The sequence below is a fragment of the Chamaea fasciata genome, unplaced genomic scaffold, assembly GCF_029207755.1.
Source record: "Chamaea fasciata isolate MVZ Bird 193981 ecotype frontalis unplaced genomic scaffold, bChaFas1.0.hap1 SCAF_6, whole genome shotgun sequence".
Lineage (NCBI taxonomy): Eukaryota > Metazoa > Chordata > Aves > Passeriformes > Sylviidae > Chamaea > Chamaea fasciata.
Window position 1 is genome coordinate 3,867,954 of NW_027094091.1, and position 25,106 is coordinate 3,893,059.

The 25,106-nt window shown below is 40.6% G+C and overlaps 1 protein-coding gene across 1 annotated transcript in view; it reads right to left on the reverse strand.

The window, feature by feature from the left end:
* DOK7 (docking protein 7) overlaps positions 1 to 24,664 on the reverse strand; it is a 60,113-nt gene extending 35,449 nt beyond the window's left edge. The window contains 8 exon segments of the mRNA XM_066185244.1: positions 141 to 1,015; positions 2,545 to 2,652; positions 10,324 to 10,443; positions 17,336 to 17,536; positions 21,341 to 21,571; positions 23,629 to 23,746; positions 23,748 to 23,798; positions 23,800 to 24,664. Of these exon segments, the coding sequence (XP_066041341.1) occupies positions 141 to 1,015; positions 2,545 to 2,652; positions 10,324 to 10,443; positions 17,336 to 17,536; positions 21,341 to 21,571; positions 23,629 to 23,746; positions 23,748 to 23,798; positions 23,800 to 23,856 (1,761 nt within the window). The 5' untranslated portion in view covers positions 23,857 to 24,664.
* Between the last annotated feature and the right edge of the window lie 442 nt (positions 24,665 to 25,106).

Genomic DNA, 25,106 nt, shown 5'->3' on the forward strand with positions numbered 1-25,106 from the left:
ATAAACAACAGAAGAAGGTATTACCTGTTCAGAGTATAAGGGAAACAATATTACTTATGACCTACAACTTACATAACTTTAAATTAATCATGTTATATTAACTAAGGTTCATTAGCATTCGCTCAGTGTTAGGTATTTACCTTTAGTCCACCACAGATTGGACAAGATGAAAAAAGAGCTCTTGTCATCCCAAGGTGGGGGCTACATGTGTCACAGGGGTCAGCTGAGGCCCCACCAGGTGGTGACAGCTCACTACTTTTGGAGTCTGACACCTGTCCTTGTGGTTTTGTGTCTGACCACCTTGAAACAAAATCCACATATGTCTCATCACTTGAGTCCTTGCTGCTTTCTGTGAGTAAAGACGAAGGCCTCCCTCTGTGCTGGCTGTGCTCAGGTCCCCTCCGTGCTTCCAAGTGTGGTAGCAGCAGTTTTGGGTCACTGGCACCTTGAGCAGGCAGGGGCTGGTCCTTGGGTAGTGTGGAATCTGCACTCTTCAGCTGCACTTCTTTAGAAGCTGCCTGTAACACACTCCTGGGTATATCATAAACGTGTCTGAGAGAGCTGGGAACCTGATACTCTGATCCCACAGCCCTCTGGGACTCACTGTGAGAACAAGTACATAGACTCTGATCTGAAGGGAAGTTCAACGGCAAGCTCAGCAATGATCCAAACTCGTCACCATGGCAAATGTCTAAGCTCCCAGCATAGGAAGAGAAGCTCCCAGAGTAGGAAGAGTGACTACCAGTAGCTATTCCACTGTCAGAAGAGCTCTGGCGACCTATTTCCTGCAGCTGTCTGGACCGGAGGGGCTTCGGAGGGGGTTTAGTGGTGCCACGTGCCCCTTCTGGAAGAGTCTTTTCTTCTCCCAGGTGAATGCCCTTTGCAGCTGCCAGTCCATGGCTCTCCTGAGAGGTGCTGGCTGAAGATTGCTCAGGCCACACTGTCAACCTGCTCCCAACACTGACATCTGAGTGGCTGGTATCCGAAGACGAGCTTGAAATACTCCTGTCGTCTCCTAGAAAAGAAGGAAACACATCAACCTGTGTTTAAAACACAATCAAAAGACTCAAGCATGGCAAGTATGTACAAACAGGAAGGGCCCTGAGATTCCATCTGCTTTTTGTAAGTGGAGATGCCGTCAGAAAGCCAGAATTCCTGCAGTAACTCATAACCCCACGGGAAAAATAAAATGCAATGGTATGTTACCTTGTCATAAGCCTACCACACTCTGGAACATAATGCATTCAAGGCTAAATTTTTAAAGTTTATGCACCAAGTTCTCCCCTTTTTGAACTTTATTTTACTTTCATACAGTTAATTGGGTTGCTGTACCAAAATACAATCATACATCACTGTACAAATAGAAATGAGAATAATACTGTTATAAAAATCTTTACTTATCTATATACAATAGTACCTGCTGTGATTCATTTATGCCTATATTGCAAGATTGTTTTCCTCAATGATAGTTGCAAGAAAGCATTTTAACAGGTAATTATTGCCATCTAAGATTGAACATGAATGAAAAGAAAATAAATATTGGCACGAAAGGGCACAAGGACAAAAAAAAAATATCACACAAACAAAAAAATACAAAACCAGCTTCCTGTAGCGCAGAGTCCACAATGTTATTTTCTTCTTTCTTAATAAAATCAATGTGAAAATAAAGGCAGAAACTGTATATGAAGTTGGGGCATGATTTCTGACCAGAGGGACTGAATAAAAAATATAGGCACGTTTATCTATCAAGTCTCATTTACCTTCTATCCATTCAGTTAAGTCTAGTAGTTATGTGCTAATTAAGAAAAAACTCGGGAAGTCTCACTGGAATTCAGTCACAAACCACATTACCTAGCAGTGTCTAGGCCAAAACAGCCATGGACATGTATACAAGCACATAAAACTCCTGAGGATCTTCACAGGGACGTATTTTAGGCTTGTAGGCTTTAGAGTCAAGAGCAAAGCAGATGTTTGGATGACCTAACTTCGGCTATTAAACAGTTCAAATGGCAGTTCAGGCACGGGCCCTTTTACAAATCTAGTGCTAGATACCAATTCTACTTTGATACACTAACAACTCCAGTAAAGACATGTACAGATGGCAGAGGAAAGCACAGGAATCCTACGTTTTACTGCAAAAATCTGCTGTAAGCCCGATGTGTGAACCATACAAGTGAGTCCATCTTACAGGCTGCACTGACCTAGGTACTTAAGCAGATATGAGATTTGATGCAGACAGCTCTTTTTAAGTTTGACATGCAGAAATTCAGTAGGACTCAGCATCCTAAATGGTCTTCCTGGGTTAATAGTGTTTGATTCAAAACTCAGTTGGCTGAGTTGAAAATCCCCAATCTACATCAAAGGACTTCAGACAATGCTGTTAAAGAACTGTCTCACAAGAAACAAAACAAATCAAATGTCTTCACCATTTCTCTGTTATTTTTCTTGTAAGCTCCACATCTTGTAACACAGGCCATATAACTTTTAAAGCCTGGAAAGAAGGAAACATAATGTATTTTTTATTTAACTAAAGGTATTTCTTACCTCCACTACCTTGGCGACTTGTATGGGACAGCAAGCTCAAGCGCTTTTCTAATTGCAAAGCTTCATGAGCCAGTCTTTCTTCTGAATAAGCTGGGTTTGTACTTGGATCTTTAAAAAGAAACAGAAAATAAATAAATAAATAACAGAAGAAGAAAAGAAGAAAAAAAAAAAAAAAAAAAAAAGGAAAGAGACAAAGACATTCTTATGCTTGAAATGCTGACTGGAAAAATGTATGGGACAATCTGACTTCAAGCACATCCTGGACATGTGCTACGCAGTAAGCTAAAATTAAAAGTGTGAAAGATTTTCAGAGATTATACCTAATGTCTGTAAGAGTTAGCACCAGGGGCAGAACACTGATGAGCACAGCACCGAAGTCAATAGCCACAGAAATAATTAGCATCCAACAAGTCCAAAGGACTTGAAAGCTAATTTGACCCACATAAAACCTGTCCTGAATTCACTGGATTCACCGGGAATTTCAACATTCAGAAAGACCAAATTTTTCATCCTAGAAATTTACAAATCTACATCATAAAGTCAGAATCACAGCGATTAAACTGACATCTTCCAATCCAGATTATCTATTTACAAAGATTTTGCTTTCAAGTTGGATGTTCAGAAAGTCTTTAAGTTGAGATGTCAGAGATAAAATGAGCAACCTAGTGGCTCTTTGTCTTCATATTTAACGCAAGACAAGTTAGGATGATATAAACCACTTCTTAAATGTACTGTCATGGATTTTCCCCATACATTTTAGTGAGTTTGCCGTTCCAGCTGAGATTATTTCACTGAAGGCAGCTCATTATGTTCCAAAAAAAAGTAGAACGACCAAAAGTTAAACAGAATGTGGAAGAAGTCTCATCAGTATAACAGGACAGTTTCCTCTAAATCATTTTATTTCCAGCAGGCACAACAATAAAACCAGATGTTGGAAGTAATCATAACCATTACCCAAAGAGAAACCTTATGGATTCCTTCAAATAGCACTGATGAGTGTGTCGTGTTCAGCAGTTGCAGAGGATATGGTCTGCTAACTTGTTCATCATCAGAAACTTCAGTAATTAATACACAGGGAAAGTAATTAATGACAGTGAAAACAAATTAGCTTCCTCACAACTGCTGCTCTTGTGTATCTGATCAACTGGGCCGTAGAAGCACACCACAAAAACACTGAGAATCATTCAATAAGGGGGGAAAAGGATGAAAAACGCTATACATTGTTATGACTGAGTTAGTAAGACAAAAAAACCGGTTGGAAAGATGAAAGAAAAGTTTTATTTTCACCCCAGGTCTTTTAGGTTTAAAAGACTTGGGTTTGATATTGTCAACACAGCAGTCAAAGCAAGCTCATAATCAGGGGAAAGAACACTGCCAGGTCAGCTGAAGCTCCATGGGAGCTCCCTATTTTATCAACTGCCCCAAGAAACAAACTGCCACATCTCTGTTCCCTAACCATATTCACTTTCTGACCTGTCCTAGGTAGGAACAAAAATGACAATGCTGAACTTTCTAACTTTCTTTCCCATGTCAAGGAGGTTTCCATCTCTGGCAGTCTGCAATCTGGGTAAGATGAGCAGAAAAACCAAGGTACACACAATCCATCTACAACAACATACATTGGAACCCAAGGGTGTTCTAACAGGGGCAAGGCAACAATGCCCACGACAAACAGGGTCTGTGACCTCTGTGTCTCCCAGCTCAGACAGTGCCTGGCACAATTCAAACTTAAGAAGAGAAAATAGGACTGTTTGATGTGGGTTGTTAGTGTCCATTCCTATTCACACTGCAAGACAGCTCACATTTGGCACTGACTAGTTCAAACCTGTGCAACTTCTTACTCAAAAAAAAACCCCCAAAGCTTCCATACAGACCTCTGCCAGAGGAAAACACTACATTTGGCCACCAGCACCTACGATGCAACCCAGGCAGGTCCATGCAAGGATCTGCTCAGTAGCATACAGTGTCACAAGCTGCTGCCTATTTTTTAATGCCCTCTGCTCCAGTTACTCCGCTGTATCTAGTTAAATGCCCTATGTCCAAAAAAGGTCCATGAAAGATGTTCTACGAGCACCTTGAGTATAAAATTGTCATAACAGATGAGCAAATTGGTCAAACCAAGATGCAAAGAGACACTAACCCTTCCCACACCAGAGAACTGTCAGTAGGCAAGATCCTTTCACTTTCCTCAGAATATGACTACTTGACAAATCCAGATTTTCAGAACATTACTAGGGCAACTACACAACTACTAGTTTTTAAAGTAAATTACGTCCCTCTTACATACAGAAAAAGATATAATTTTTTTTTTAAAAAAAACAACCTGGTCAAACAACCGATCTTGTAAAATTGGCTTCTAATAAAATACCAGAGGGGGTAGGAGGGAAGTTGAAGTCAGGAAGTTTGTACTTCACGTGTTCAATTGCTTCCAGAAGCCAAATTCCCTATCAGCTGCACAGCTACAGAACACACCAGGTTTCACTCAACAACATGAAACCTCCAGGCATACTGTCTGTCCAACAGAACTGATAAATTTTTGGTTAAACTTCCCCTTAAGGATTACCTATGGATGAAACGTGTGTATAAAACGTGTGCTCATAGTTATGTGCTGCGAGCTCACATTGTCCAGTTTTGTGGAAAACTGAGCAGAAGAACCTTCCTCAGCAAGTTCTGGGAAATCCCTAGAGAAATAACTTCAAAACCTGACAAACATATACAGTCTAAGTTTTAGGTAATTATCTACCAGTCTCACCCAAGTCTTTGTTTCATATTTAATCTTCTCTGCTAATAAGCCAGTTTGTTTTCTATGGAAAACAAACACAGTACTACCCCCCAGAAGTAACTGATTCTTATTCCAGTATTTTTGGTTACAGATGATCAAGCTGTAGTCAGGATGTTTCCCTACAGGATCAGACTATGGACTGAAGTCACTGGCAGCCACTCTTTAGGGACCAGTCCTTACTGCAGTGCATAACCTATGACCTCTCATGAGTGCTGTTATAATAACCCTTTTTTGAATATGTTTCTTAGGCCACAATGCTACAAAATTGGATTTGTTGGCATCACCCTCTACCTTTTGCATGCCCAACACATAACCTCTAAATAACTGTGTGGCAATTTACCACATTAGTAACTCAGGGGGACAGAAGCAGTATGACCGGTACTGAGACAGCTGCCCAAGGAAATTCCAACAGCTTCTGCCCACACAACATCCGACAGCAGCTCCAAGAACAATTAGTACCTTCATCTCCCAAGCTCTTAACAAATGTATCCTGTCCTGTGATTCACTCATGTCCTTCAATTAATAAAATATTTTTATCATTTTCCAATCAAACGTGGTTCCCTTGCTATGAGGAAAATAATCTTTCATGTGAGGCAGTCATCAAAATCATCTTAAACACTGCTTTGGGGCAAAGGGGAAGGATTACATCAAATTTAGCTGGACTAAAAATGCCTCTGCTGGAGATTTTATTTTTACATTACGTTGGTGGGTATTCATTAAAGCCACATCAGCTGCTCATCGTGGGAGATTTTGAATACTTTGGTAACATACGAATAAAGTGTCACAGTAATTCAAAGCTCCAGGGTTGTTCAATAAGCACCTGTCAGGAAAAAATGTATTGTATCCAGTTCAGTCAGCAGCTACCTAATTGAGTATGTGCACCTTTAAAATGCGACGTTGGTTAATCACTTTGTTAAAACAAAATTAAATAAGTTAGGCTGAAGATCCCTCTTTTCTTTCTTTCTGTGTAACTGTAGGCACATTTGTAGATCAGGCCTGGACCCTCACCTTCTTGCCAACATCTCCACACCTTGTAACATGTCTGGAGGAATGAAAAGATGTCCTAAAATTTAAGGAGGATCCACTTGGTACAGATACTGCAGAAGGCAGCCACAGAGCTGTCTGGCAATGGCCAAAGGTGTATCAAACTTCAACAAAAAGAAAGAGCGTCAGATGGATCCTCAGCAAGCAGCACTGTACACTCTCCAGTCAGCCACAAAGCAGCCTGAAAAAGCTTCCAAAATTAAAAGAGAGCATCCAGACTATTAAAATTACATCTGAGGTCTTTCCAGACTGTAGGACTAGACTGGCACATAATCAGATTTAGAGAGTACTGCACTGCCCACTGATCAAAGATACCACTGATGGGCTCTTGGGCCTTTGCTGTGCTCAGGTTTGGCATTCAACGTGAATCTTGCTAGTGAAAAAAAGGAGTTCAACACACGCCTGATAAACATTTCTCAAATAATAAGCATGCAATTCAGTATAGATTACAAACCATGCAATCAGTGATTCATTACTAAGTCCATATCTAGATTTCTATCAAGACAGAATGTAAAATTCTCTGGACTGTTTTCTAAATATCTCTTCAAGAAAAAAAGAGATGGTGCTAGTAGCCAGTTACAGCAGTTCTCTTCCAACTGGTAGCTGGGGAAAACAAGCCATCCAAAGCCATCACTCCCTTGATGATCACATCACTCCTTTATTTAAAATACTGCACTTCCTAAAAATATCTACAGATACCTATATTCACATGACTTTCACATTCCAGTATTCTATGTCTTTGGGGTGTTTTATGAGACCTGATCACGCAGCTTTTAACAAATCAATGCCCCAAATCTGCAAATGGAGATACCAATAGGACTATTTTAGTACAATTTTGAAATATTATTGGACTCTCAAAATAAATACAAGCAATAAACCCTAAAATACCTGATGTTCTTTTCCTTTTCCAATTTATTTTGGATGTACACATAATAGAATTACTTTTTATCGTGAGAACAGTAATTCAATTCATTTCCAAAAAAGAATAATTCAGGTTGGAGGGGATCTCAGGAGTTCTCTAGTTTTACCTGCTGCTCAAAGCTCATCTGCTGGGAGATTGGACCAGACTGTGATAACTTGCAAGAGTAAATCAAGTTTATGAGTTCCACTGCACTGGATTTTCATTGCATATTTTATAGATGATATGATAAAATATGTACAGCAATCCTATATCCATGTGAGAACAACATCATGCTTTTAATGAAATAAGGTACAGTTTTTAAAACTACAATCCTGAAAAGAAGATGTTAGTATTGTCCTTGAGCAAACATCCCTTGCACGCCCAGTTTACAAATTCCATTTGGATACTGGCTATTTTACATTTGTTTAGGAATCACTCTAGCAAGTAAGAAAATTGGTCACTTTTCAGTCCTCTTCAAACCATTCTCTACCATCTCCTATTCATTTCATATGAACACAAATATTTTAACACCCCTTTTAACCATATTGTTGAGGTGTTTATACATGAAGCAACTGGCTTCATTCATTCATCTTTTCTACAAAGACAGACCACATTGATTGCATAATGTCTATAGATTATATCTGTGCTGTGGGAGTTGGTGTCCAACACTGTCACTGTGGCTGTTTTCGGCATATTACATTATTTCTCTGTTCATCTGCCCTTTGTGTGCTTTCCTTGCTTGAAAATACCACAGTGCTTCAAGCATATTTCATGTTTAAGTCGGAAAGGTACAGGCAAAGGCAAGATGCCAAATTCCAGTAGCAAACTGTGAAGAGAAGGTTTCTCTAAAAGCTTTTTTAAATTGCACAAAAGCAGAATATTGCATATACAAAGTACAGTTGAAGCTGTGTAGAATTCTGCACTGCAGTAAATACACATTACACAGACAAGACGTTTCTTGGTAGAATCCCCAATCTGGAAGTTTTAATCTAGTTACCTGAAGTATACAGATAATTAATCTGTTTACAAGCTGATGCTTTCAAAGGTTGAGTGAATTTCAGTACTTGGTACATGGTGTGCAGTTGGTAGACTTGACCTTTTCAAGCAATACAGTACATTCTGTGTAACAACATCCTTGATAAGGAAAATTAGTTTATGGATGAATCACCAGAACTGTACATGTGCGTGTGCCTTAAACAGACCTGTACAAGCTTCTGCACGGGATAAAAAATAACAGGGAACATAAAAAATGTCTTTTTTTTCCCAAGGAACATGTGCATAGGGAGGGACAACAAACTGGAAGAAACAAGGGTAAAATACACAGGAATGAATGCTAGAGGGCTCAAGGTAGCTTGGATAAATAAAGGCAGAGGAGTCTACAACTACATGAGCACAATTCTTGACAAAACACTTCTCCTGTCCAGGGAAACGAGATGAAATCAAGTGGATTTGATTTTAATGGCAAGTACATCAAGCACAAAAGAGAAATGATCTCAGGACAAAGACCTTCTCTTACAAAAACCACCAAAAACACCCCAGGATGTTCCACATCCACTTCAGGCACCTCGGTGAGGTCAGAGCTCCTGAAGGAGGCAAGAGATTGTGGTATGTGCCACAACAACCCACAACACCAGAAGTGATAACTAACATGTGAAAGCAGATTGACTCCTACATGTTTCTGAAAAATGAATCTTCAAAGATTGTGCTAAAATTAAAATAGTAATTAAAAAAAACAAAAACAAAAACAAAACAAAAAAACTCCCACAGAATAGTTGTTTCTAGGCTTAATTTTTCCAGACAGAAATTTTTGTTACATGAGAGCTTTAGGAGTTGTATATATGTGCATGTGTATATATATATATATATACACACATACACACACATAGTTTTAGATATGCTGAAAAATGTGTTCAGTAGCAAAGCTTTCAGTATAAACACTGATTTTTGTGTTTCTGTGATTGGGTTTTTTATGTTTGCTTCCTTTTTTTAACACCCCAGTTAATTGAATGCAAACAAATATCATCACACAAGAATGACTTTTTTGTCTCCTATTCTGCGTGATTATTTAATTTACTTCTGCCTTACAACCATGGGAAAGACAACATGAACTCAGCCTTGTGTTTACTGCATTCACTGATTTTTTAACTAATAACTAAATTTTCATAATTTATTTTCACAAGCTTCACATAATCTAATGATCTAATAATCTAAAGATCTAATCTTTTCCATCACATTTCCTTCCTGCAATTATCCTAATCTTATAACAGCAATAAAACCCTGCTGAACACTTATTAACTGCCTAACACTTAAACTCTTCGCATTCCACAAATCCCAGCTCATCCTCCACCATTCTTGCAACCTATTCCTACTGTATTTCACCACCAAATCACAGACAATTTTCTGCAATTTTACTTCTACACTTTTTTCCTGTTTGACAGAGTCATTCTGACTCAATACTGTATTTCACCTGCTGAAATCAAAAGGCAATACACTTTATTATGATGCCATCCAAATTCCTCTTTGAATATTGGAGTACATGCAGCATTTACCATGAAATAGGAAAAGGAATTTAATCCTCACACATCATGAAAAAAGCTCAAGTTGAAAAACTTAAATGTGATGTGGAGGCTTGCAAAGTTTTCTAAGGCAGACAAGACTTAGAACATTGCATTTTGGAGAAACTCAAAATGCTCCAGAAGTTAGTTTTCCGTTAAACTATCGACATAGCATTGCAGACATGGATCCAAGTTAAATGCGTAAGTTTAAAACTACAAGTTAGGGTTCCTTTCAATTCAAATTGCCATCTTTTAGTACTGTTAAATAAGACAGGGCTGGAGTTAGCAATATAACCTGAAATATGAATGAGCAAGAGGAGCAGGGGGAAACCGGGTATGTCCAACTTATAAATCTGTACGGTGACATTTCAGAATGAAAACCACTTTGCACTCTGCACACCCTGGGTGTCTGCAAGCTGTTCTTACACCAGCAGCAGTGGGTGCAGGACATGACATGTTCCTACTTCACTTGGTTACTCTATACTCCCTGTATTAACCTGGGAGCACTGGACGCAAACCAAAAGGGCCTTTGGTCGGGGAGATGCCGCGGACGATGCAGTCGAACAGGAAGCTGATCTGCTCCCCTTCAGCGCAAGAGAGGAAAAAAACACCAGCCCCTGCAAGAAAGCACAACACAAACATGTATGGTTTTCACCTGGAAACACTAGAAATGTATTTATCTAAAGCTATTTATAAGGTAGCAATCAAAAGAGTTTTGAGTGCAAGCCATAAAAAAAAAAAAAAGTCAACAAGATATTCTCCTGGGAAAAGAAATAAAAAATTCAGGTCAGCGCACACACACACTATACCACAAACATACATATATATTCAATAGCTGTCTAATAATTTACGTTAATTTTAGGCCGTTCAGGCAGTTAGAGTAGTGTCCTAGAATCACAGAATGGCTTGGGTTGGAATGGACCTTAAGGATCACCTAGTTTCAATCCCCCCTGAATGTGAAAGCAGACATCTTATTCACAACAGCTCTCCAAATCTTTTATTCTTATCTGCCCCCAAAATTCTGTAGGTCAAACTTAGCTATGCAGGAAGTGTCAGGGGTACTTAAAATGTCTTCAAAAGAACGAACCAAGTTAATTCTACTTTAACCAGTTTTAAGCAAGAGAAGCTTTTTATATACCAACAAATTAGAATTTGGTTATATTCCTGGATTATAGTATAAATTCTCCTAGACTAAGTCCTATGTACCTATTATTAACAGAACGTAACACAACTCCACAGGTTGTCATCAGATCTTTACCCTTTGCTCTATTCTGATATTTGCTTTCCATTCATTAAGAATAGCCCCAAGCAAAATTAGAATGAGAATCACTAAATAAACAAACAAGTTATGAGCTCCATGACACATAGCTACATGAACAACACAAAAGACTAGAAGGGCTCCACAGAACATTTTATAAATTGTCAGTCTAAATATAAATCACATCAGGGAAAAAAAAAAAAACAAACTTAAAACATCAGACAAAAGACTACCCCAGTAACCAGCAATTTCAAGGAAATAAAACTTCAATACCAGACAAAAAGGAAAATTTAATTAGTATATAGACCCTGAAGAAGGTCTACATACTAATGACTGCCACTTCACCAGAGCCAAGCACACTGGAAAACTCCAATATCAAATCTTAGACCTGCAGAAGGGTTTTGCACATTACTGTCCTTGTGACTCAGGCCCCTAAAGTGGACACATATTTGACTTCTGCACGTCTCTAGCCAACTCTGAGCTGTATATGTATTTTTCACAATTTTACTCAAAGAAGCAGAGCTGATCTTCACCAGAATGACTGCATCCCCATCACTTTCCAAACATATACCTTGTCATATCCAACAGGATCCTCACATTTCACTTAAGTAATGGATACACTTTTGACAGCTTGACAAAGGGCTGTGGGATTCAAACAAAAAGGATAATAGAGAGTGGACCACAAACCATATTACCTATTTGAGTAAATCAGGTATAACCAGCAAACTGTAAACCGTCCTCTCTAGGAAAAACATATTCTGGGGTCCACACTCTTTTGCCATTCTCAATTTATGTCACATCTAGGTCTCTGCCAGTTCTGCTTAAGTCTTTTCGACACAATATTGTTAGTTAGAGGCGTCTTCAAAACTTGATTTGTCACTCCACCACAATTGTATCTCTTCAGATCTTACCTATGCAAAATTCTTCAGCCAAAGAAACATGAACACACCCCGACTTCAGGATCAGAGGCCATCTAGGAGACTACAGCACTGATCACACAGCCTGACAGATATGAAGGTTTTGAACTGGTGACTCGCTTGTAGTCTTGTCCCAGTTCCTCTCCCCAGGAGATGCCAAAATCAGAGAAAATTGTATTAGGATAAAAAAAAATCCTGAGTGCAAGGTATTCAGGAATTATTTAAAATTCAGCTTTTTGTTGGAGCTGACTTCTCCTCCCTGAACAGAGAGCCTACAGGAACATGACCTTTGCATTCCATGCACCATAAACAAGCAGGATATTGGCACAACACAGCAGAGGACATTCAGGTCTCAAGCATAATGATATACTATGTCCCTTGATAATTCAGCAGAATCTTACACCTCCCTGTTGCCACTTTGGGAAAAAAAAAAATTTCCTTAAATATTTCTGTACATAAAGAGTACATCTGGACCACTTTGTTCTTTTATAACCTTTTTCAAGAGTTCCTTGAACTCCTAAGAGGCTCTACAAGCCTTTGACTTAAATGGAAACAACGAAAGTAAACGTGCGCGTGTGAGCTCACTGCTTAAATCAAAGGATTTTTTCTGCAAATAACTATCAGCCATTTGGAAATCCTAAAACCAAATGTGATGACCTTTATATAACCAGTGCAAAGAGTGTATATCCATGTGGATATGAATGTGGATAGAAATCCAACATAAAAATACAGTCCTTTGTAGATTCTGTTATTCATATGAGCACCTTAATTGCTGACTGACTCTTACAGGAAACATTTTCTTTCTACTTCTGGTAGGTAGAACTAGATTGCAAGGGAAAGAATAAGTCTGAGGGTCCTTGCAAAAAACATCAAGTGAGATGAATGAGTAGGCAGGGCTTCATGGAAGCATACCTGAAAGAAAAGCAGTAACATTTCTTTTCTACTTTCTTGAGAAAACTGAGAAATTCACTACTGGAAATTACGCATCTCAGTTATGTGTTGGAACAGGTTTGGTGCATAGGCATTTAGAAGCCAAAGAATGTGTGGTATGCATCACTGTAATACCATGCAGCTGTTCCCCAGACTGAAGGGCTCACTCAGCTCTCTCCATGGGCTATGAGACTTGGTGAAAAGCGGCCTCCAACCACATGCACAAGACTGAGGCACTCAGCCAGTCCTTTGTGGCAGTCAGCAGTAAAGCATTGTACATTCAGGACAAATTCAGGACATTCAGGACAAATTGCCAATTTCATAAAACTTCCAAGTACTACTTAATCTTGTCAAATGTTGATTTTAACTCATTGTATTAAAAAAAGCAAACCCATGGGCAAACACACTTTCAAAATAGCCAAAAAATTACTTCAATCTCTATAGCGTGTGTGAAAGCAGAGAGGAAGAGTCAGCCCTTTCCTGTTAATTACTACTTCTACCAGGTGCCAGACAATACTAGAGGCTGAAGCTGCAAGACAGGTAGGAACCACAGCAGCTAATTCCATGGCAATCAGCGTGTACATCCCAATCCTGGCCTTGAGCAGCCCCCTCCAGAGGGTATCTCACATTGCTCTTCTCTCTGGGGAAAATGACAGAGTATTCCTATTATTGCCAACTAAAATATGGGCATGACAACTAAAAATAGATGAATAGAGATAATGTTGCTTGTCTGCAGTAGGCCTAAGTAGGAGACAGCAAAGAGTATCTGCATATAAACAGAAGTTTTAATTTATGCAACCCAGGATTTTTCAAAAAATTCCAGATCTTGACCCAGTTTAACCACCCTTACTACTTCTAAATTTCAAATAAATGCAGGAGGGGAAACAAGAAAGGAAAGAAGGAAGGAAGTACTAAATTTTATCGAAACACCAAAACGATCACAGAAACACTCCTGCTTATCCTGCAATTAGCATTTGCTCTTCCAAAAGGGCACTAAGGGTCCTACAAGTTCCTTTCTTCAAGGAGATGCTGCCAGAAAATATGAGGAGCTTTAAACCAGGCTCTGGCAGCTAATCCTGAAGCACTTGAACATTAGAGAGTCTGAATTTTTATGGTGTTAATGTGCCCTTTTATTACCCCACTTGAATTTTTTTCACACTGACCTCCAAGTGAAGATTCTCCTGGCAACTGGTCATTTTAACTGGTGCACACTGATTGAGCTGGGAACTTGGGAAAGTGAGAGGCTCCTTTTTTCCAGCCTGTTCTTCCATGTAAACCTCTCACTTGAGTGCTAGGCCAACACACCTGCTTTCCTGCAAATGGCGTGTGACTAAGCTCCAGCTACAGAGAGAACAAAATTTTGGCCCAGGAAATAACTTACTGATGCTGCAGACAGGTAAAAGATGTTATAAAAGAAAGGCCTTATGAAATCAGGCTTTGCTATACTAAACTGCCAAAGCTAGCCTGTCACTTCTTCTAAGTGCAGCTAAGTTACTTCCAAGTTCCCATGCGAAAACAATCTTGGGTATGAAGAGTTCATTAACACAACAACCTATTCCTGGGGAGAAAAACAAATGCACCTGCATAAATACTAGATCTGTTCCATAAGAATCCACAAAGCAGAAATGTAAACAACCTGAATCTTAGTACGTACACACCAATCACCTTCTGACCAGAAAATGAAGTAGTAAGAAAACTACCAACCAATGGGTGTTGCACACGAGGTCTGGGAAATCTATATAAAGTAAGTTACATGATCAAAGAATTGGCTTTTCTGCGTGACTTGGCTTTTCAGCTGATTTATTACAACAATTTGCAGCTTTCAGAAGCAGAAAAAAATAATTTTTAATCTCTAGCAGTACAATTGTGATGTAAAGCAGAAGAGGAGTTCAGAATGTAAATGCTCTTCTTCCTATTTATGAATAAACTTCAGTGAAACATCTTGAAAACGCACCCAGATTTAATGTTTGAAATCTCAGCATTATCTCAGATGATTTCCCTTTTCCCAGACTGAGTACCAAAGCCTTCAGAGTTGAATTAAACCTGCACTAAGCAACAGAACATAATTAAGTATTTTATATTTATAAAAACTTCTGTGAGGATGCAAGAAAATTAAAACAATTTCATATCCTTTTAGACCTCAGTTCTACCCCAGATATAACCAAAAAAGCTCTGCTTCAGTTTGGGGTTTCATGTGGTTTATTATGGAGAGGAGAGGCAAACTGAACCACAAGATTATTGGTTCCTTTTAATTAGATATTTATTACAGTGATATTTAAACCTTAAATTCACTAACCCTCTGCATTCAGAACTCCACAGGATGAATGTGAGCAAAGACATGGTTTAACCAGTAGGAAAGTAACATTAATAACAGAGTCTGCATAATATTATATTACACTTACGTGACAGGGTAATGGAGAGTGCTTTTGTTTAGGAATTGAAACAACTTCTGTAATAACATATCAATTTTTTTTCCTGAACACTACATGTTTGCCTCAAGAATTTCAGAGGACTGAAGTAAAAGATATCTGAAGAAAGATGGTCTTTCTCTTCAACACACTCCTGTCAAGAAGTTGTTTTCCTTTAGGTTCTATTTTCAAAAACCCTTTTCATATAGCGGCAATATTAAATCAAGTGTTTAGACTAAACACATATTTAAATGTTGTTATGCCTGCGGATATGTTTGACTGCTTAGTTAAGGGCAACAACTCCTTTAACAAGATCAGCTTGAACTTGTCAAGAGTTTCCAACTGTGGCAGGCTATTTTGTACCAAATTGACTATGCTGTTCTTCTCTTTGAATGCACACATGCAGGGGAAAGACAAAAATACTTTTCTGGCAACTGAAAGGTCTCAGCTATCAACACACACATTTTTTAAGAATGATCCACAGGATAGTGGGACCCTTTCCAAAGCACCTTCCTAATTCTGTTCATTTGTAACCTTGAAAAACAATAATTTCATATTTTTAAAAGCATGCAGACAGGAGAGCTTCTGATGACCTCCTGCTTCTTAACAGGAACTAGTGTAATTTTAAGGGAGGGGGAAAAAAAAAAAAAAGAGGAAAAACTGCCATGGATAATTCAGGTTCCATCACCTACAGCTCCTCATTTCACAGAATCACTGAAGCTGGAAAAGATCCTGATATAATCGAGTCCAGCCTTTCACTGGGCACCACCATGGCAAGTCAGGGCCATGTCCAGTCATTTCTTAAACACCTCCAGGGATGCTGATTTCACCACCTCTCCGGGCATCTCATTTCAATGCTTGACAACCCTTCCCGTGCAGAAGTTCTTCTCAAAGCCCAACATCCTCTGGCACAGCCACTTCCTCTCATGTCCCTTGTTGCCTGTGAGAAGAGACCAATCCCCACCTGCCCACGCTCTCCTGTCAGGTCAGAAAGAGGTCAGGAACTTGGGTTTCCACTCCATAGAAGTATAGCAACCAGAATTTACTTGCAGAGCAATAGTATGCAAGTCCCAGGAAGAATATATTTGGATTAACTCTGAAATCTTCCAATTTTTCAGTTTGTTTATTGAAGAAAATGCAAGTCAAACAACTTCACATCTTAACTGGCAATCTGCACACCCACCTGTGCTCACAGATCATCAATTCAGCATGGCTTCACACTCTGCTTATGAAATTAAAACCTTACTGATATAAACCTAATTATATGTTATTATACTTGTGCATTAATTAACTGTCCTTTTCAGCTCTTCCATACACTTTATCTGAAGTGAGAATTTGAGAAGTCCTAAATTGGCCATTGGAATAAGAGATTTATCCCCATATAAAGATGTATCTTAGCTACTAGGCTACAGTAACTAGCTTCAACTTGCTTGCTTTCATTTTGACCTCATAAATCACATGGCTCCACCCCACAGTTACAAAGCTGCTAACAGGGAAGGGACCAGAGAGTTGTTCTAACGTTTAGGAGCAAGAAGTCCGCTATGGAATTTAGAAATTAGCATTTACACAATGAGAACATTAATGCTGCCTGTAACCTCAAAGCTCCATATCGCTTTCCCCTCAGCAAACAACAAAATAATTAATCATAATTTAATAAGCTGAACATTAAGCCATTTTACCTTTTCTCTTGCATAACACAAGCCATAAAATTTCATTACCTTGTTTTTGCTCTGTGTTCAATAGCAGCTTTTGACTAACCATCTTCTGGAGAGCCATACGGAAATTTTCAGCCAGGACCGCACACAGTCACATTTCCCCTGAACACCAGGGTTGAAGCCTGCAGAAATCTACTCAGAACAGCCCCTCTGATAAGAGGCTGCCTGTTTGACAAAGCAGCACAGCTGGTTCTGCAATCTCCACTTGGAATGAGAGTGCATTTACATTTCTGCAGAAGGCATCAAGCAATATTTAGAAGACAGGTTCCATCTGTACTTACAGAAGCCGCACCTGGTACCCCCTTCAAAGATGAACCCGTTGGGGACAGCTCCGTAACGACGCAGATCCGAAAGCTTCCACTGCCCCATGACACTGGGAGGAAGGTCTTTCACAAGGACAAGGATGTCATTGCAGAAATGCAGGGTGGCAGGCCCACTCTCTAGTTTTGTGCCAGGGGCTACAAAGACTTGAAATCTATGAACTATCAAATAAGGGGGAAAAAAAATTACTACAGAGTATACAAATGTTCTGTAAGTCATTCTGTTCAACGGTGGTATTTGGACCAAACCCTGCCCACACCATGGGACTCTGGTAAAAAGATCTACATGGAACCCAGACAGACACACGTAAGTAGCTGTAAAACCATTACTCCCTATTATGCCAGTTTAGGAGAGGGAAAAATCCACTGTATCTTGGCCTAATGCTACAAATTAATTATTAAAGTTTCAATGCCACATTGGTTTATCCTAAATCTTCCAGACTAATCCCTATCTCAGATTAGTCAGTTATTCAGCCCAAACTTCACTTACCTCTTCCATCCTTGCATCATTACATGAGTTGCTTTCTGTCTCCTCCTCTAACCTGTGTCTCTGCTTTCCTGAGTTCTACTGAGGACTTTGCATCTCACGCACAAAAATAAAAAGGTGCTCAAGGTGCCCAAAAGCCATGGCTCAAAGCACTAAATAAATCTGTCTACCACTGACTCATCTGCAACCTTTATTAAACTGCTTCACTTCCTCCCTAGCAGTAAAATGAGGAAAATTACATTTTTCCGCCTTTGTGATTCTTTCACGAGTTGGTGATGGTAGATGCCAAGACATTTTAAAATGAGTAGGAAACTAAGTGATTTATAAGTAACAAACACTTTAAGATGTCAGTTAATTTTTCACATTTCACATCCTGAATTTTAAAAGAGTGGAGAAAGAAAAAGAAACCCCTATCTCATTCAAGTTTACAAAATCCAGGTTCCGATCCCAATTCTAGTATTTTCTCTATTGCAGTATCCTTACCTAAAGTAGTTGTTCTAGGCTGGTCTCCCATTTTCTCTTCCAGGGCTATTGCATTCTGAATAATAAGTTATTGGGATCACTTCAAGGGCCCAAAATCTCAGTGTTTCAAAGGGAGCAATTTAAGTGAGCAAGCATATAATTCTCAAACAATTGTTTTGACCTCCACTACTTTTCTAGTTTCTTTCATATTGTAATTAGACACACCAAAAAAAAAAAAATAAATAAAAACAAAAATCCCACAACAAATTAAAAAAAAAAAATACAACAATTGTCTTGGTAGAGAGAAGCACTGAGACTCTTACATTTCCAGGAGGTTTTTGGTGGTGTTTATCGAGAAGCACATAGATTTAGCTTTTGGTTATGCATCAAAGATCACACTAACAGCTCCCTGCCTATGAAATCTACAGGGTAACCTCCAGGTACTCTCAGTTCTTACATCCACTCTTCCCCGTTTCTTGCCCATGCTTCTTCAAGCATCACAAATTTCATCCAGGTCTGAGTCCTGCTTCTCATCTAAATGCTTGCTGTATTCTTAGTCACGATCCAAGCTGTAAGCCAACTCCTCATCTATGACATGCATTTGCTAAGTTCCCTAAGGCTCCAGCAGAATTAGCCACAAAGTCATTCCAGTGAAATGTGCAAGGAGACAGAGATAGATCTTACTAACCACAGCCCTGCCAGCAGCAGTGGAGCAAATCAATAGTCACACCATGTCCCCTTTTGGGCACACACTTGTTACGCAACCTGCTTAAACCGTAAGCTGTGAAAAAGACAGCAAAACCATCGCGATCAATAATGCTCAGAAAGGAATCTTTAATGTCATTTACACTCCTCTGCTCAGTTAACTCTGCCCAGTATTTTGCTGGCAATTAAACCATGGGAGGAGCAGCATCAGTATTTTTTCTGCTTCAAAACTGAGGAATGAAGCCCATCTTCTGACAATCAGTTGCAAGGTACAACAGCTGCTGAACACAAAGCGCTCCAGCCCAAATTCTAGACCACTGTCAAAATACAGCATGCCCAAATCTGAACAAAGCCAAAGTAAAAGCATATTTGAAAATGAAGATTTTTCCATACATTGCTTTCTTGGTAAATTGGAATTTTTTTCAAAATTCTAGCCAGCCACTCACTTCTCCTACTCTATAAAACAAAATTTGTGAAGACACAGAGCTGAGTATATCCCTCAACAAAAGGTACTACTTAAATCCATCACTTTCTTCAGCTCATCTTTTCACAGCTATGCACTGACCTGCAGTATGCTAACTTCTCAAAATGAGTTGTGAGCACAAGCACTTCCAGGAATCACATCTATCTCATCTGCTAAAAACTGACAGAAAACACTGGGAACTCCACTGTGAACGCCTCCATTCTGTGGTCCTCATTCAAGAACAGTGTTAGCTCCTTTCACTTTTTTTTTTTTTTGCTTCCCAGACTCTGAGGTCATCTCTCCCTAGCCTATTTTTATCATCCAGCCACCTTATTTTCAAGGCACACAAAGGCACCCTTACTACACTTTAAGAAAAAACACCAATCACTAGCCTCTCTTCATCCAAAGTCTCTCTTTTCTATTTCTGTCTACTCAAACTAGACTCACTTTGACTTCATTCTCCTAATTCAACATGCACTGAAAGATAAAATTCTGAAAAAAAATTCAAGGCTTTGGTTTATTCTCTGCCCCTAAGCTTTTTTGCTATTAACTTTATACAAATCATTGTCAGTTCAACCAATTACACTTGTTTACTTACTTCTGCATTTCTTCACTTCCACACACACTATCTCTCCCACTTCACCTTTACTCCATGGCTGCACATGTCATAATCCAGTAGGCTCTATTCCCACCTCATTCACAGCTTTCCTTGAAAAAAACTCTTCGCTGTTTTTGCATGTCCTCCAATCCCAACCATAACCCTCACACCCAGACTGAGATTACTCCAGCACTACATCAGTGCAAGATCATAAAAAACAGACCTACTCTCATATTCAAATACTCCTTCAGCTTTTAGGACAAGTCTTTGCTATATATAGATCCCAAACCTGGAAAAAAAAATAGCACTGGAAGACTATCCAGCTGTATCATCAAAGTGCACCAACCACTCCAGCTACTCAGGCTTGTATTGTTCAGCAGCCCCTCTAACCTCTCCTGTTATGCAAGGCTTCATATTTGATAGCCCTGAGAGGTACATCCACACATCTCACTTCTGATAGTTCTACATATTTTTACTTTGAAATTCCCAGGCCATCTTTCTACATATGCACTGCAAAGGAACGAGCTCACAAACCCAACAGATGGCAGAGCATATGTAACAAATGATAAAGACTGCTAATGTGTGTCTCCCTCACACCTACCCTCCTTCCCCAGTTATGACTAAACAAACATAAGAGAGATACTGTGGATTACCAACATTATCTCTCTTTGTTCACCACGGTGCATTTTAGAGCTGCTAACCAAGGAAATAAAATAGGAGGATGGAGAAAGGTGAAGCTGACAGCTGTGTCTGACGACACTCCTCATTGCAAAAAGTCTCCTTCTGAAATGGCACACTAGCAGCAATGAGAATTATCAATGCAATACCCAGTAGGCAGCTCAGCAAACTGGGCATGAACTGGCAAAACTCTACTCAGGACTTTGCATCTCTTAATTCAGGCTCCCTCTGAGTCCTTTTGCCAGAATCCCTGAGTCAGTTGCAGGACCAGAAGTAGAATTTTGATAACTTTTTTCAAAGCTGCACACCATCGGTGCCAAAATCAAACCCCCAAGTTAAGAGCTGTCACAGTTATTCATCAGTACTGGGTGGCACTGTAGCCAAAACCTATTGTAAGGGATACCTGCTCTAACATCTAAGGGAGAAAACAGTTACTCCACTCTGAAATGAGTGACAATCTTGTCCTGAACTGTCCCGTTTTATTTGCATTCTTGCTTCACTTTTCTTTGGTTTCTTACCCGGGGGGGGGGGAAATAAAAAAAAAACAAAACAGCATGAGAAGACAAAGGTTACCTTCCCCCAAACTGTAGCGTATTCGTACATCCCAGGCGTACATTGTTTCCTTGTTCTCAAATCCCAGCATCACAACTTGGGAGAGACAAATGATTGCCAGCGTGTGATTCAGGCCCTCATAGGAGAGCCCAGGATCCAAGCCACAGATGTCTTCTAAGGTCATGCTGCTCCTCTCCTTATGCCCTTTTGCTCGTTCAGATTTATCCTTGTACACCAGCATGAGCAAACAGTCTAAAAGGAGCAAAACTGTCAGAGATGACGATGCAGAGCACAGACCATAACAAATTTCTCAGCACTCCGCTGCAACACAAAGGAGCTTTAGACAACTGCAGGATCAGCTGGATCAAGTCATTGTAAAACTCCGATTTCTTTTCCCAGCCCACCCCCAGGTAGTTTATCACTCTTGCTTTCAGGAAGCAAACACTGAAGGTGTGTTTCAAGGGTAACCTGCAGACTCAGAAATAAGGAGGCTAGTAATAAATCTTCCCTATTTTACTCAAAGTCCAGTGGCATTTTAGATCCTCTCCTGAGTCTGGCAGGGACTGACTCATTCATTCTGAGCATTAGGAGCTATGCTAGGATAGCTGTTCACGTTACAGACTCCAAAGACCAAGAGGCTATTGTTGTCTGTATTTTCATTAGAACATACTGAACCACAAATGAAATTCTTACAGTAGCTCACAGATTACCCAACCACTAAATGGCAAGCAGACTGTGCTGCAAGATTGTTCCCGTTGGCTCAGGTTTCCCGGTTAAACTCTACACAGCAGCCACTGCTAAAAATCATTATGCGCCACACCTTCTTTTATTTTATTTATTTATTTTTTTAGTGCTTGCCTGTGTCGCCAGTTGTTATTAACCCCTTCCCAGAGGCGTTTATTACACAGCAACTACGCAATGGAAGAAACCAGATCAAGTGATACAGCCCCAAAAGAAAAGGAGAGCATTTATGACAAAAGCAGCCCTCTTCCCCCCACGTTCATTCCCTATCACACAGCGCTGGGATGTAGATGAAATTAATGGTCAATATCAAAGCCGCAACATCCACAGCTTAAGCTGAGCGACAAATCACAAAAGACAAGGGGCCCCATTTTATAAATACCGGGGGTGGTGCTCCCAGCCCCGCTGAGGTGCCCTGCAGCTCTCAGAAGGGCAAGGGACGGGCAAAATCTCCATCCACAGAGATGAAAAATGACTGAAAGACTGAACTGTCTGCTAACTAATGCAGAGCTCTGCACGGATCCCCAATTGTCTTCGTGCACCTGTTAGCAAAAACAGCTGCAGCCACGGTATTTAAACGTTCTGCCATACAGTTGTGCGTCTGAAGAATGGCTATGGTTTTACATAGCAAGAAAATCAAATCACTAGGGACTTTTTTAGTAACCCTGGATAATTTAGCTAGAATAAAAAGAGTATTTTTGATGAATAAGCTATATTATCAGTCAGGCTCCACCATCTACCCCCTTCAAAGCTGGCTGACTCACGCTAGGAACACAGGCCCATGTTCACGGGCCTGTATACCAGCTCTACAACCAATAGATGCCCTTTCACACAGAGAGGTTTCACAGATTTAGATGAAATGTAGGTATTTAAACACTGAAATGTTACTGTAACAACTCAGGGAACAAAGAATTGCTACGAAGCCTTCAGTCTTTCTAGCAAGAGCCAGAGGCTGCCATAATCCATTCTGCAGCAATGCAGATTCATGTTTTCTAAGTGCAGGCAACATTTAGCCCTGGAAAGATAAACTTTTGGGCCCAAACGTTTTCCCTGTTGGGAACAGATGGGGAAACCTGAAGCCTGCTTTTCCCTCTGCAGCAGTAAAACATCAGCTCTGTGTAACGTTTTCAATTTCCCCTTCAGAAGCATGGAAACGATCTTTTTTTTTTTTTTCCTTCCTTAATTCAAAATGTCATCTTATTTTTAAATCGAAGTGATATTTTCTGTCAAAACACTGATCAAAAATAACTACGAGCTTACAGTGTCAGGTTTTTTTTCTTTTCTTTTTTTTTTTTAGCCAGCAATCACCCTGAAGGAGTAAGTTCCCCCCCCCCCAAAAAAAAAAAAAAATAAAAAATAAATTAAAAAGTGCATTTTGAACGGGCACCAAATCCATGGGCTGGGCCTTGGGAAGTCACTTTTCCCGTTGTTTTATGAGTGCGGGGAGCTGGCCCCGCGGCTCCGGGGCAGCGCAGCTCTGGCCTGGCCCCGCCGAGGGCTCCGCGCCTCCGGGGAGCCGGGCAAGCTCCGGGCCCCCAGCCCCGAACCCACCGCCGGGTCCCTCTTACCTGCCACCGGGGAGGGCTTGCGCAGCACCAGCCACCTGCTCTTCCACTGCAACGAGAGGCAAAGGGACAGGGTTAGCCGGGGCCGGGCAGGGGAGAGCGGGCTCTCTCCCCTCCGGGCAAGGGGGCGGCGGTCGCGGACCCCCGCGGGCCGAAGGGGCGCCGGGAGCGGGGAACCTTTTTTCCGTCTCTCAACTTGACGTGACCCTCCACCACCACGGAATCCGTCATCTTCAGTCATGATTCCGGACAGCTGCGCCGGCTCGCTGCGCCCGCCCCGCGCTCCGGCCGCCCGAGGGGTCACTTCCAAAATAGCTTTATTAGGGCCCCGGCGGGCGGGCGGCCAGCGCGCCACTGCCCGGCCCCCGACCTGCCGCCGGGGGATCGGGGGGTCTGCCGACCGTCTCAGTGATTCTTTGTTCACGTGTTTTACTTCTAGCTCGGGGGGGGTCTTTTAATTTTTTAATTTTTTTTTTTTTTTCCCCAGGGTTTCAGAGCGCGAGGCGCGGGCCGGAGCGCCCGGAGAGCCGCCGACCCGCTCCGGGCGCGACCCCCGGGCCGATCCGGCTCCGGACTTTGCCGCTGACCGCGGGGGCTGCCCCGCGCCCGGGCGGCCGCAAAGCCCGCACCGGATTTGCTTCGTGGAGCGGGGCCCGCCTCCGGCCGGCCGAAACGCGCCCTTCTCGCACTTGCCTTATAATACCCAATTTTCACTTTTCAAAAGTATAATTACAGCTCTTCTTGGCTCCCAGAAGACACTGCCAACTACCCCACATAAAAATACTCTTCTCACTTCTTTTTTTTTTCTCTTTGCAATGCAACTGTCACGAGATAACAACCCGCTTACACCAAACCCGAAACAGCTACAATTAATAGAATAAGATGTGTTAATGATGTCCTCAGATTTATTTCCACGAGCAATGGACTAATTAGAGTCCATTATTCCAAAAATACTCCTGCTGCATCTTATTTGATGGTAATTAGTTCTTCAGCTTTTTTTAAACAGCACTACGACACATTTCTCTTTCAGTAGCATAATAGAAGGGGGTTTTTTAGATGTTTGCATTTGTTTCTTCCTTTTAAATCGGTCAGTTTGCATGGAATAACATACAATTTAATAAAACCATCTTTTAAGTGTGTTTCATAATGAATTAGGGAAGTATTTGTTCAACCAGCTTTGCATTCTAATTCAATTTTAATACTGAGTTAGGAAAAATATCAGATAAAATTTCACTAGTACATTTGAGTTTGGTTTTCATTTTAACCAAATCAATAATCACTTAAAGGGGGTGAAAAAAGATGGAGAATTAGTTTCCTTGGGGTAATGCTCAACAGAAAGGCAGGAGGCAGATGCTGGAGTGCCCCATAGGAATGTGACCGATGCCAGGGTGTGAGAGGTCAGGACTTCTCACGTAACCTGGACATCCCCCTGCCACCCCGACTCTGCTCTTGTAATGCAGTGCTCGTCACCTCACAGCTGA